This window comes from Primulina tabacum, chromosome 6 (assembly GCF_025594145.1).
Source record: "Primulina tabacum isolate GXHZ01 chromosome 6, ASM2559414v2, whole genome shotgun sequence".
NCBI classification, from domain to species: Eukaryota; Viridiplantae; Streptophyta; class Magnoliopsida; order Lamiales; family Gesneriaceae; genus Primulina; species Primulina tabacum.
In genome coordinates, this window is record NC_134555.1 from 209306 (window position 1) to 222254 (window position 12949).

The 12949-nt window shown below is 33.4% G+C and overlaps 1 protein-coding gene and 1 long non-coding RNA gene across 2 annotated transcripts; one reads left to right on the forward strand and one right to left on the reverse strand.

Moving 5' to 3' along the window:
- Positions 1 to 5579: 5579 nt before the first annotated feature.
- LOC142547948 (uncharacterized) lies at positions 5580 to 7505 on the reverse strand. The gene is made up of 3 exons (XR_012820820.1): positions 7221 to 7505; positions 5795 to 6505; positions 5580 to 5717 (listed from the first exon to the last, which is right to left on the reverse strand). It is a non-coding gene; the product is annotated as an uncharacterized LOC142547948 (long non-coding RNA).
- Positions 7506 to 7795: 290 nt separating this feature from the next.
- Positions 7796 to 12838, forward strand: LOC142548391 (transcription initiation factor IIB-2-like). Its single transcript, XM_075656682.1, has 7 exons — positions 7796 to 8237; positions 8964 to 8988; positions 10822 to 10951; positions 11029 to 11162; positions 11313 to 11401; positions 12101 to 12177; positions 12532 to 12838. The coding sequence occupies exons 1-7, from the start codon at positions 7891 to 7893 to the stop codon at positions 12669 to 12671; spliced, it is 942 nt and encodes a 313-aa protein (XP_075512797.1). The 5' UTR covers positions 7796 to 7890; the 3' UTR covers positions 12672 to 12838.
- The last annotated feature ends 111 nt before the right edge of the window (positions 12839 to 12949 follow it).

A 12949-nucleotide genomic window follows, 5' to 3' on the forward strand; every position in this document is an offset into this window, starting at 1 on the left:
AAAGCTGCGTACACCCCATCAAGACATGAGTTCACGCAACATATCAAAAGCATAATCGATTCGATGCCACTCGCCCAAGAGTTTCTTGTGAGTGTGTCCCCAGAAAATTGAGCCAATTCTATGTTTGTGGGTGAGCGATGGGGTGTCGTTAATAATAATATTGTTGAAAGCTGGAACAATTGGGTAAAAGCAGCGCGATATCTACCTATTGAGGGTATGATAGATAATATACGAATTCAAATAATGACCACGATGCACAAAAGACGAGAAAAAACATTGGAGATGACCGGAGAACTAAGTCCAAGAAAGGAGAAGGATGTGTCAATTGCATGTAGTCAATCTCGAACCTTAAAAGTGCACAAGTCATGTGGAGTTCTGTTTGAGGTGATAGATGAGGACAAAAGTTATTCAGTGGATTTGAATGCATGTCGTTGTTCATGTCGATATTGGCAGATCTATAGGCTACCGTGCAAGCATGGTTGCTCGTGCATAGAATCAAAGTCTCTGTCGGTTTATCAATTCTGTGATGGATATTTTAAGATCAACTTGTACCGCCAAGCTTATAAAGGAATCATAACTCCAATTCCAACATATGACATGAGTGAGGGCTATCTGAATGATGGACCTACCATTTATGCTCCTACAACCCGTAGCCAGCCAGGACGTAGGAGGACTAAACGGATACCTTCTCAAGTTGAACGACGTGTGACAACGTGTGGGAGATGTCATGGGCGAGGGCATAATAGACGAACTTGCAAAGAACCGGTGGCATAATTGGTTTGATTGACATAGACATTAATACTATATCGTTGACTGCAATTATCTTAAGTTTTTTTAATATAATTTATTTTTAAAATTCCTAATCGCTATCTTAATAATTTTAATTTATTGCAGGCAAGTATTAGAACAAGAAAGCTGCTGGGAAGGTTGTTCAAAAGAACTATAAGATGTGATGGCATTTTGTGAATATATTTGGTGTTGTTTCTTGAATTAACCGACCTTTTGGACCATTACGTTTATGGTATCCAATTTTTTTTTGTTGTTTTGACATGATGGTAAGACGTTATCGTGCGTTGAAGGCATGACAATTTTTTTGTAAACCAACAATGAATCTGTTCAATTGCTTCAGTGAGATTGAGTATGTAAATACTGGATTTCTTCAGTGAGATTGGAAAATTGTATGAAGTTAAAAAACATCGGATTATGTGTTTGTAATTGCAATTCTTATCATTACAAATATTTCTTTGCAAATTTTTTCCAGGATTTTTAAGCTCCAGTACCCTTTTTCCTTATATGATACCCAAATTTGTTGTCACTTAATATATTATAAATGGAAATATCATTTGTATGCATTCTCAAAATATTCAGTTACTGGATGACATGTTCATTTCATTAACATGTAAATAATGTTAATGACAAGTTCATTTCATTTAAGCTTCGGTGAGATTGAGTATGTAAATACTGGATGACATGTTCATTTCATTCAAATTTTTTTTATTGAAAAAAAAATCGCAATTGAACGTTTTGAAGTACTTAGTTTTACTTTCTAAATACCTAATTTTACTTTTTAATTACTTGATTTCGTAAAGAAAATACTCAGAATGGATATTACAATACTGGAAATTCGAATATGCCTTTCATCCTCACATTTGCATCCAAGATGCATTTGGATGACATGTAAATTTCATTTAGTTTTTTGTTTTCCAAACTTTTTTTAAATAAATTTGGCAACTAAGCATCGAACTTTTTTTACGTACTTAGTTTTACTTGCCAAATACCAAAATTTAAATTTTAAATACTTGATTGTTTAAATAAAATACTCTGAATGAGTATGTAAATACTGGATATTCTTTTAGACAATGTAAGTTCATCAAGTCCTCGCATTTGTATCCAAGATGTATTTGGATGACATGTTCATTTCATTCAAATTTTTTTTTTGAAAAAAAAAACAAATTCGCAATTGAACGTTTTGAAGTACTTAATTTTACTTTCTAAATACCTAATTTTACTTTTTAAATACTTGATTTCGTAAAGAAAATACTCAGAATGGATATTACAATACTGGAAATTCGAATATGCCTTTCATCCTCACATTTGCATCCAAGATGCATTTGGATGACATGTAAATTTCATTTAGTTTTTTGTTTTCCAAACTTTTTTTAAATAAATTTGGCAACTAAGCATCGAACTTTTTTTACGTGCTTAGTTTTACTTGCCAAATACTTAATATCATATTTAAAATACGTGATTTCCCAAACTAAATACTGAAAATGGTTAATAAAATATTGGATATTCTAGTAGGCAACGTAAGTTCACCAAATGTTGGTCTTTCCTTCGAAGATGCATTTGGATGACATATTCGTCTCACGTGTTATAGTTTTTTGTGAACAAGAATTTCAAAGGAAAGTTATGTCAGAGTGTTTGTGGACGAAGTGCTTATTTTGATGTACGAGAAACTTAAAAAGTTTGATACTTAGTTGGGAATTTGAAATTCTTGTTCACAAAAAATTATAACACGTGAGACGAATATGTCATCCAAATGCATCTTCGAAGGAAAGACCAACATTTGGTGAACTTACGTTGCCTACTAGAATATCCAGTATTTTATTAACCATTCTAAGTATTTAGTTTGTGAAAGCACGTATTTTAATTATGATATTAAGTATTAGGCAAGTAAAATTAAGTACTTAAAAAAGTTTGGCAACTAAGAAGCGAATTTGAAATTCTTTTTCACAAAAAATTAAAACACGTGAGACGAATATATAATCCAAATATATCTTCGAAGGAAAGGCCAATATTTGGAGAACTTACATTGCCTACTAGAATATCCAGTATTTTATTAACCATTCTGAGTATTTAGTTTGTGAAATCACGTATTTTAAATATGATATTAAGTATTTGGCAAGTAAAACTAATTACTTAAAGAAGTTCATTTCTTAGTTGCCAAATTTTTTACAAAAAAATTTAAATGAAGTTGACATGTCATCCAAATGCATCTTGGATGCAAATATGAGGATATTTATAAGCGAAAGTCATATTCGAATATCCAATATTTAAATATCCATTATGAGTATTTTATTTACCAAATCAAGTATTTAGAAAGTAAAATTAGGTATTTACAAAGTAAAACTAAGTACTTCATAAAATTTCAGTTGCGAATTTGTTTTTTTTTAAAAAAAATATATAAAAATAAATGAAATCTAAATGTCATCCGAATGCATCTTGGATGGAAATGCTATGACTTAGGTGAACTTACATTGCGTACTAGAATATCCAGTATTTTAATACCCATTCTGAGTATTTAATTTACAAAATCAAGTATTTCAAATTTAAAATTAGGTATTTCGAATATAAAAATAAGTACTTCAAAAAGTTCAATGTTTGTCAATTTTTGTAAACAAATTTAGAAAGAAATTTAAATGAAATGTAAATGTCATCCAAATGCATCTTGAATGCAAATGTGAGGATATTTACAAGGGAAAGCCATATTCGAATATCCAGTATTTAAATATCTATTATGAGTATTTTATTTACCAAATCAAGTATTTAGAAAGTAAAATTAGGTATTTACAAAGTAAAACTAAGTACTTCATAAAATTTCAGTTGCGAATTTGTTTTTTTTAAAAAAAAAATAATTAAATGAAATGTACATGTCATCCGAATGCATCTTGGATGGAAATGCTATGACATGGTGAACTTATATTGCGTACTAGAATATCCAGTATTTTAATACTCATTCCGAGTAATTAATTTACAAAATCAAGTATTTAAAATTTAAAATTAGGTATTTCGAATATAAAACTAAGTACTTCAAAAAGTTCAATGCTTGTCAAATTTTTGTAAACAAATTTAGAAAGAAATTTAAATGAAATGTAAATGTCATCCAAATGCATCTTGGATGCAAATGTGAGGATATTTACAAGGGAAAGCCATATTCGAATATCCAGTATTTAAATATCCATTATGAGTATTTTATTTACCAAATCAAGTATTTAGAAAGTAAAATTAGGTATTTACAAAGTAAAACTAAGTACTTCATAAAATTTCAGTTGCGAATTTGTTTTTTTTTTTTAAAAATAATTTAAATGAAATGTACATGTCATCCGAATGCATCTTGGATGGAAATGCTATGACTTGGTGAACTTATATTGCGTACTAGAAAGTATTTAAAATTTAAAATTAGGTATTTCGAATATAAAACTAAGTACTTCAAAAAATTCAATGCTTAATTGTCAAATTTCTTAAAACAAATTTAGAAGAAAATTTAAATGAAACGAACATGTAAAAATAAGTACTTCAAAATGTTGTATGCGTAGTTACGAATTTGTTTTTTTTTTCCAAATGTTCCATTGAAACACCTACATTAACGGAGTATTTTGAGATTGCATAAAAATGATATTTCCATTTATAATATATTAAGTAACAACAAATTTGGGTATCATAAAAGGAAAAAGAGTACTGAAGCTTAAAAATCCTGGAAAAAATTTGCAAGGAAATATCTGTAATGATAAGAAACCACAACTCACAACAAATATGAAACTATCAGTGAACAAAGCAGTTTAAAGATTACGACATAATCACTTCTTAACACATCTACAACTTGCAATTACAAAAACATAAATTGTAGTCTTCTTCATTTGAAACCTCAAATACTACCTAATACTTCTGAACACATTCAGTGTTGGTTTACAAAACATTGCCATGCCATCAACGCACGATAAGTCTTACCATCACGTTAAAACAGCAAACAAAAAATGGCTACCATAAATGTAATGCTCCAAAAGGTCGATTAATTCAAGGAACAACACCAACTTACAAAAACCAACATTGTTATCCTCATCACTCATCATTCACCTCATGGAAAAATCATTTTAAACCTTTGAACAAGCCTCGTTCATCAGACAAAATCGCCAAAGCAATCCGAGCTCTATATCCTTCCATTGAAGTATTCCATTCTTCATTCCAAAATGTCGGGTTATCTCTAGCAAAACATTCACCCCATAGACAAACATAAACACCACAATTCAAATCATTTCCTTGTTGCCTACATTTTAACGCAATCACTTCACCTTTTCCAACATCACAATTTAACGTTGTCTTCTGTGTTCAGTTTTCACTTTGTTCTCAACCACTTCATTCAAACTTTCAACTGCAGCATCAACATGTCCATCCACATCTTGCTCGGTATGACCTTCATCATACATATGTGTCGCATCCTTGAAGACAAATTGGGTTGTATCATCTTCAACCACTTCATTTTTTTCCTTCAACACTTTAATCTCATTTTCAAGCCTTTTTATATGCTCCGACAATTCTGAATCATTGTATCGAGACTGAACCTGAAAATATAAGTGCTCTTTAAATATGGAAATTCATTAAATAGCATACCATTAAAAAATAGACTATCATCAAATACAAATGTTTACCTCAACAATCCTCTCTGTATCATCAACGAGTTTTTTTCCTCCTCAAACGGTTTGATCGGCACAATCCAACAACAGTAAAGACAAATTTTTATTTTTATTAAACATGTACGCAAAACTATAGGATGATATAGATTAAATTGCGCAAACCTTGTTCGATCTCACAGCCATTAAAGCAGCCTCTGCCCCTATAGGATTCACGGGAATCTTGCTCTCTACCCACTTGAATAAACGAGGAAAGCAATGTAAAACACGCGGTTCACCAAGCATAGGAACTCTTTCATACACCCAAGCCTACACAAATAAAATGAATAACATTTACTACAACCAACAATAACATATATAAGCTTCGAAAATAAAAAAGATAATACCATCAATCCAACAATGCAACCTCCCATATACTTTTTATCCTTTTTTTCACTTTAAAGAATCCAAGATGGTCTTCAATTTCATCACGCAAAAACCTAAAGGCTGCATCTCCCCAACCATATCCAAAAAAAGTTTCCAAATTGTCCAAGTATGGGAAAATAAACTTTGGTGTTCCAAAATTACTAATAGGAAATATAACACAATTAAAAAGCAGCAAAATAAAAAATCTGAAAAAATCATCAATCTCAAGATCATTCCCGACCAAATCAAACAACTTCTCTGTTATGACATTTCTCTGCACACAGTTCACTCCCTTGAAATGACGCTCAAGGAAGTTTGAACCCAACTTTAAATCCAGGTTAACGGGTTGACCAAAGCTCGCCAACCCTATAACGATAGAGAATTCGCTCGAAGTGAATGTCACCTTGATATTGCTTCCAAAACAAAAGCTGCATGTCTCTACTTCAAAGCGTTTAAGCATTGAGTAGACTGTCGATGTGCTTCTAGAAAGCTTTTCGATCTTCAACCAAGGTGCTAGAGGTGAAGCTTCTATCCTCTTCAATTGTAACTCACCCAATCTAGGAACCAATTGCTCCATCACGGCTAAAAACTTTGTTGGCGAACACCTTGAGTAACCCTCTTTAACAGAGGGACCAATATCTGCATTATTATCAGCCGTATTTGATTCACTCTTCTTTTTAGTCTTCGTCATTCTAATCCACATAAAAAAAATATTACACACAAATAATAACTCAATAAATGTCACGGTAAATTGCCACGAATAATTCAAGAAATTAGACAAATAAGTTGCTACAAACATGAACAACCAATCTCAAATAAATATTTCACGACAGTACATAATGATCTTACATGTCGAAACATTGATAATGATCTTACATGCAGAAACTAATATCAAATAACAATCCATTTCTGTCAAACCAAATAAAAAACATTCTATCAAAATAAACTAAAACAAACTCATTTTGACAAGCCGCACTAATCTCACATAACTATCATTCCAACCATATTCTAGACTAACACATTCAACCTTATTCGTGCAAATACAGTTTGACTGACCAACTCTCTCCCTTAAATTCAAGCTTCTTTCAACTGTCTTTTACGGGGCCTATGGTTCTTTCCGCAAATTTCAATCCTATTACGAACATACGTCATAAATCCATTTGTGTATCCAAAATGAGATTGAAGAAAAAATCTTGATTTTACGCAAAAAAAACTAGTACAAATACAAATTTAATCACAAATAAACGACAATTGAAATGTGTATCCTTTAATCATCATTTATTACTTTTATAGGGTCGTAGTTCCACAGAAATCCGAAATTAAAGCGCCTAATTTCTCTTCCTTACCTCAGCTGCTAAGACCCAGAAATTGCTTTCACCCACAAAATCTGGTTTTTGCGACGCTTACGGAAATAAGACAGCAATGGATGCTGCGACGTCTGGTTTGCACTGGTAGGGACTCGGATTGGCTGGGATTTTTCTACGCTGCGTTACCCAGATGTACGGATTTGAGCGACGGGTTTTTGGCCAGATTCAGTTACATACATCAGCGGAAACTATGGTAAATTGTGCAAACGAAGGATAATGAAGGAGAATTGCGAATACTAAAATGGCGAGTAGGAAAATGAAAGAAAAACCAACAAATTCTCGCACAGATGAGAAGAGTTGGAAGCGGGAAGGAGAGTACCCGATTAGAAAGATTAACAGGACCAGCAAAATTTGGGCTTCTTATTAATTTTTATTAATTAATAAAGGGTAAAAGGGTAAAAACACAAAAAAATGTATTAAAAAGTAATTTGGAATTTAATCAGGTACTAAAAAAAAAAAACAGAAGGATACTGAATCATAACAAAATCGGAGGACATATGCATTTTTCTTCAATTTATCGAATTTTAAATTGTCAAATACAAAAGAAATTTTTTTATTGATACTTTTATATAGGATCAACAAACAAAATTAGATAGATTGTAATAAAATAAACAATTTTGAGTTGAGATATTACTTCCGTCATTTCATTTCTCCCCGTCTCTTTCCGTTTGCCCCCGCTTGACGAGAAATCTTTCCGGTTGACCCGAACCATGTCTGACACCTACTGTACAGACTGCAAGCGAAATACAGAGGTGGTGTTTGATCACGCCGCAGGGGACACCGTCTGCTCCGAATGCGGCCTTGTACTCGAATCTCGCTCCATCGACGAGTCATCCGAGTGGCGCACCTTCGCCGACGAGTCCGGTGATCACGATCCCAATCGTGTCGGTGGACCGGTTAACCCCTTCTTGGCTGACGCTGCTCTTTCTACAGTTATTTCTCGGAGTGCTAATGGTTCCAATGCGGATTCATCTCTGGCCCGCTTGCAGAATCGGGGTGGGGATCCAGACCGGGCTATTGTATTGGCCTTCAAGACTATTTCTAGCATGGCTGATAGGTGGGTTTATTTTGTTTTGCTTTAGATTTTATGGTTTTGTGAATTACCACTATGTTGTTTGGATGGTACTTATCGGTTAGGACTCAGAGGAAGATGGAGCTTTGATGCGATCTTGTTCCCGGGAGGTCGATATTGGCTGCGATTTAAAATTGGATTTTATCACCTTTTTCCCCTCATTGGTTAGAATTGTTTGGGGATTAGTCGTTTAGGGTTTTAGTTGTATATTGAAATTTTTATGGTGTCAGATGAAATTGTTTTTCTTGCTTCTTAGCTGTTCATGTTTGGCGGCCTGTGTGTTTTTGGATTAGCTGGTTTACTTTATGCTTCTGGTCGCAGTATTAGTGTGTTAGAATCTTGGTGGTTGGTGTCTTGGTTTGCGATATGGTGGTTTTATGCACATAGATCATAGGGACAAAGATCTCACAGGTGCTAAATTGCTGCCGTACATCAAAGGTGTCATGCTAGAAAAACGGATAAATTTTTAGATAGATAAACAATTGTCTTTTATTTATGAGTATTCTGAAATTAACTTGAACTCTATTGACGACATGATTTTTAGATTTCCGTATGGGTGATAGATAGTGGGCTGGAGATTTTGTTATTTAAAATTAAGGATATTTACATTTATGGTTAATTTGGATTTAGTTTATTTACATCAATCATGGGATAAATTGATAGAATTTCTGATGAACACTTTTAACACTAGATTTTTTTCCCTCTGTCCAGGTTGAGTCTTGTAACAACAATTAAGGTATGCTTGTTGCTTCAATTTTGTTTCGTCAAATTTTACATAAAATATATACTCTCCATTCATTTGGAATTTGTTTGTCATACTTCATGCATATCTCTTTTGTCGCTTTCATTTCCCTTTTAAGTTGCTATTATTATTATTTTTATCTCTTCTGGAGATTACGGAAAGTTGCTACAATATGTTGTTTATGGTTTGTAACAAGTTTATATCTGACATTAGTCAAAACTTTGTTTGCTGGTGAGAAAATTTATCAAATGACAAAGGCTGACAATCTATGTAGTTATACTGATTTTTTCAATGCTTGGCATGTCAAAATATCTGCAGTTCTTGCGGATCACTCACCCGCTATAATTGTATTAAGAATCTTTCATTACATATAATATTATGTTTCCTATCAAAAAAAAATATCTGCAGTTCTTTTTAAATTTTATCACCATGTGACGCCCTGTCCCAGCCAGAATTTTGGAACCGAAAATGAACCGCCCATCGTGACCATTGCTAATAAAAAGGTTCTCTTAGAATTTTATTTGTGTGTGAACAATGATCTAAACAGGACTTCTTTATTCTAATTTTCCCAAAAATACTTTTAAGTGTATAATTAAGCTTATTTTATGAGAACTAATGAATGAAAAAATTTCATGTACTAAAATAAAAACTCTCTCAATTGAGGAAACGGTTGGGACATAATGTCTGAAAAATGACACAATAGGCAAATAAATATAAATAAAATTTGAGTTTATTACGTCTCGGAACCAATAACTTGTCTTAAATTTTGGATACCAATCATAAATTTTCTTAGTTCTGATCAACTTCCGACTTCTAATTTCACCTAGCTTATTTGATTCATGCCTGTTAAATTACGTCTAGCCCTTCTGAATTCTTGAATACTTTCTTTTAGAGCTCCTGATTAGTCTTAATTTCTTGCCTTATCTACACTTAAATATTACAATATATTGGCACAGATATCGAATTAAATTAAATGAAAAAAATACATAATATAATCTTTGTTTTGTGAAATAATCCGATGAACGAAACAATGATACTTATATTGTCATGATTACCAAACATGTTATTTCACAAGTAATTACATAAATATACATCTTGATCTATAACCGTTGCGAGTGTGTAATGGAAAATCCTCATTTATTCGCCATGGATCTCACTTGTGTATTTATTTTAGCTCGCCTGCCAAAAAGTCATATATAGATAGAGTTGGTCCACCGTCCCAAGTTCACAACAAGGATTAGGGCTCGAAAAGTTATTGTCACATAATTGTTTCAGTTTATATAGGAGCCACAATACTCATAATTCTAAAATAATTCAAAATACAACGAATATTAAAAATTCTCTTAATTTTTTTTTAAACTCTCTACTGATCAAAGTTCTTATCACTGTTCAGTGTTCATCATAAAATACATTTTCTAAAAAGTTTCTTCATTCATGATTTAAAAGCTGTTTGCTTAAAAAATATTTTAAAAAATGACCAGAATGGTTGCAATTGCTCACCCATAACTTATTGATTACTGACTACTAACCTTCTGGTCCTACCCACGTGTAGGTCACGGGTTACTTCCGTTCCTGTCTGACTTTCTCAATTCAGATAATGATTAGCTCTACAGCTTTTAAATTATTTCCTAATGAAATAGCCCCTTATTTGGGTGCTAACTTTGTGATATCGCGACACATAAAAGTTTTCGCACATTCCCAACAGTTCCTCATAGGCTAGTTAGCTTTTCGCACATTCCCAACAGTTCCTCATAGGCTAGTTAGCTTGGTCAACATTTGAAATTTTCAAGCCCTTCCACACCTTCTGTATTGTGCTTTTCGTTGAAGGACCGGGCTAGCGAACTATATAAAAGGTTGGAGGATCAGAAGTGTACAAGAGGAAGAAACTTGGAGGCTTTAGTGGCTGGCTGCATTTATATTGCTTGTCGGCAAGAAGGCAAGCCACGCACAGTAAAAGGTGTCCCCCTTGATCATGTGAATTGTATTTTACTTTAATGTAGTTTGTGAAGGTCTCTGAATCTGAGTCTCAACCAGAAATTTGCTCAATGGTTGCTGGAGGAGCTACAAAGAAAGAAATTGGAAGAGCAAAAGAATTTATTGTGAAGCAGCTAAAGGTTGAGATGGGCGAATCCATGGAGATGGGCACCATACATGCAGGGGACTATCTGGTAAGGGTTCCTCATATTTAAATTTGTTCACAACTAGACCAATTTGATCTATACTTGTCAATTCCATGCATTTCCTATGTGCTTTCTTGTTGTAAAAATCCTTCTTGTTTTGAGGGCTATCTCACTTTCCCACGCCTTCTGGTGTTGCAGAGACGCTTTTGTTCAAATCTTGGTATGAGTAACGAAGAGGTCAAAGCTGTTCAAGAAACTGTCCAGAAGTCTGGGGACTATGATATAAGGCATACTCTACTCTTCTTGGAACCTTAAAGATATTTTCCAGGAAATAGTTTTGTTTTATGTTGTATTCGAGGCAGTCGCCTGGCCTTGCTCTTACATGGGAGTGCACTTGCAATGAACCTGAAACCTTTGAATCCCCCAAACCAAAGTATTTATAACTTTACATCTCAAAAACTTTTTGTAAACATGTCACTTGTATTTTGCAGTTTTGTGTTCTAAAACAGTGATTAATGGACAAAATGTATTATATCTTTAATTAGTTGGAGATCATAAAGTAAAGATCACTCCATTTGGTGCTAATGTTAATGTTCTTCACTCAAGATGAAGTATGATGCAAAATGTTTGTTACATTCAGTGTATGGTCCTCTTAATCCGCAATTCATGATACCACGTTATTTTCACTTTTGGAAAGGACATCGGTGTTTTTAATTTTCTCAACCGTCCAAATGCCTCATGTTTGTTTATGTTAATTTTGTAGCTATCTCTTGGCAAGTTAGAAAATTTTAGTTTTTGCCGGAGGCACGATCACAATTCATCCTTTGTTGTACCTAAATATAAGATATGGCTTGAAAATGCATTGATGAAATACCCGACAAGATTGTATGTGTGTTGCCCAATTGATAGGAAACTGCTCAGTTTAGTTGTGCTACCTGTTCATAACTCAAAAGATCTATGCCAACAGTATGCTTCTTATCTTGCAGGAGAAGCCCTATTTCGATTGCTGCTGCAATCATTTTTATGATAACCCAGCTCTCGGATTCAAAGAGACCCTTGAGAGGTTCAAGCATTTACCGTCTTTTTGTTCCTTCCATTTAAATTGATGTTGTACATTGCTAACCATCCGGCTATCTTGTCTTCTCTATTTACTTTCTTATTTATCTGCTGGAGGCCCTTGAAAGGGGCTATTACATGTGCGATGGTGAAAAGTTTTGTTTGTAACCGTTATGTAATATTTCTTGGAGGATTGTTATTCCCATTTTGTGCTGGATGGACTGGTCATTCAATCCCATGGTTTTAAACATATTTAATTTAATTTATGTGTATGTTGGGTAGTTTTAGATGTTTTTCAGCTATCAAAGGTTATATTATGTGTGTTTTTGGCTGATTGAATTTTGAAATGGTGTTTTTGCAGATATATCAATCGCTACTACCGTTGCAGAAGGGACGATAAAGAATTCTTACAGGGATCTGTACCCCCACGCAGCCAAGATAATACCAGAGTGGTATGCAAAGGAAAGGGATGTTAAGAACCTTTCCATTCCTAAGGCCTAACTGAGTGGGTCTTGATTGTGATAATTTGTATTGGGTAGGGTATTTTTAAGTTTATCTAGTTGGGAAGACACAAACAAAGTACATTTTACTCGATTTTCAAAAAATTTACCTTGTGATGTTCAATCTACTGAAATCGAAAAGAATTTATGGCGGAATTTCTTAGATAATATCGGGGAATGATAATCTTATGTTCAAACTCTGATAACTTTCACCGGTAAAACGTTATCTTGAAAGAAGTTGGACTACAAGTACACCTTCCTAGGTTGGATGTAAGTATT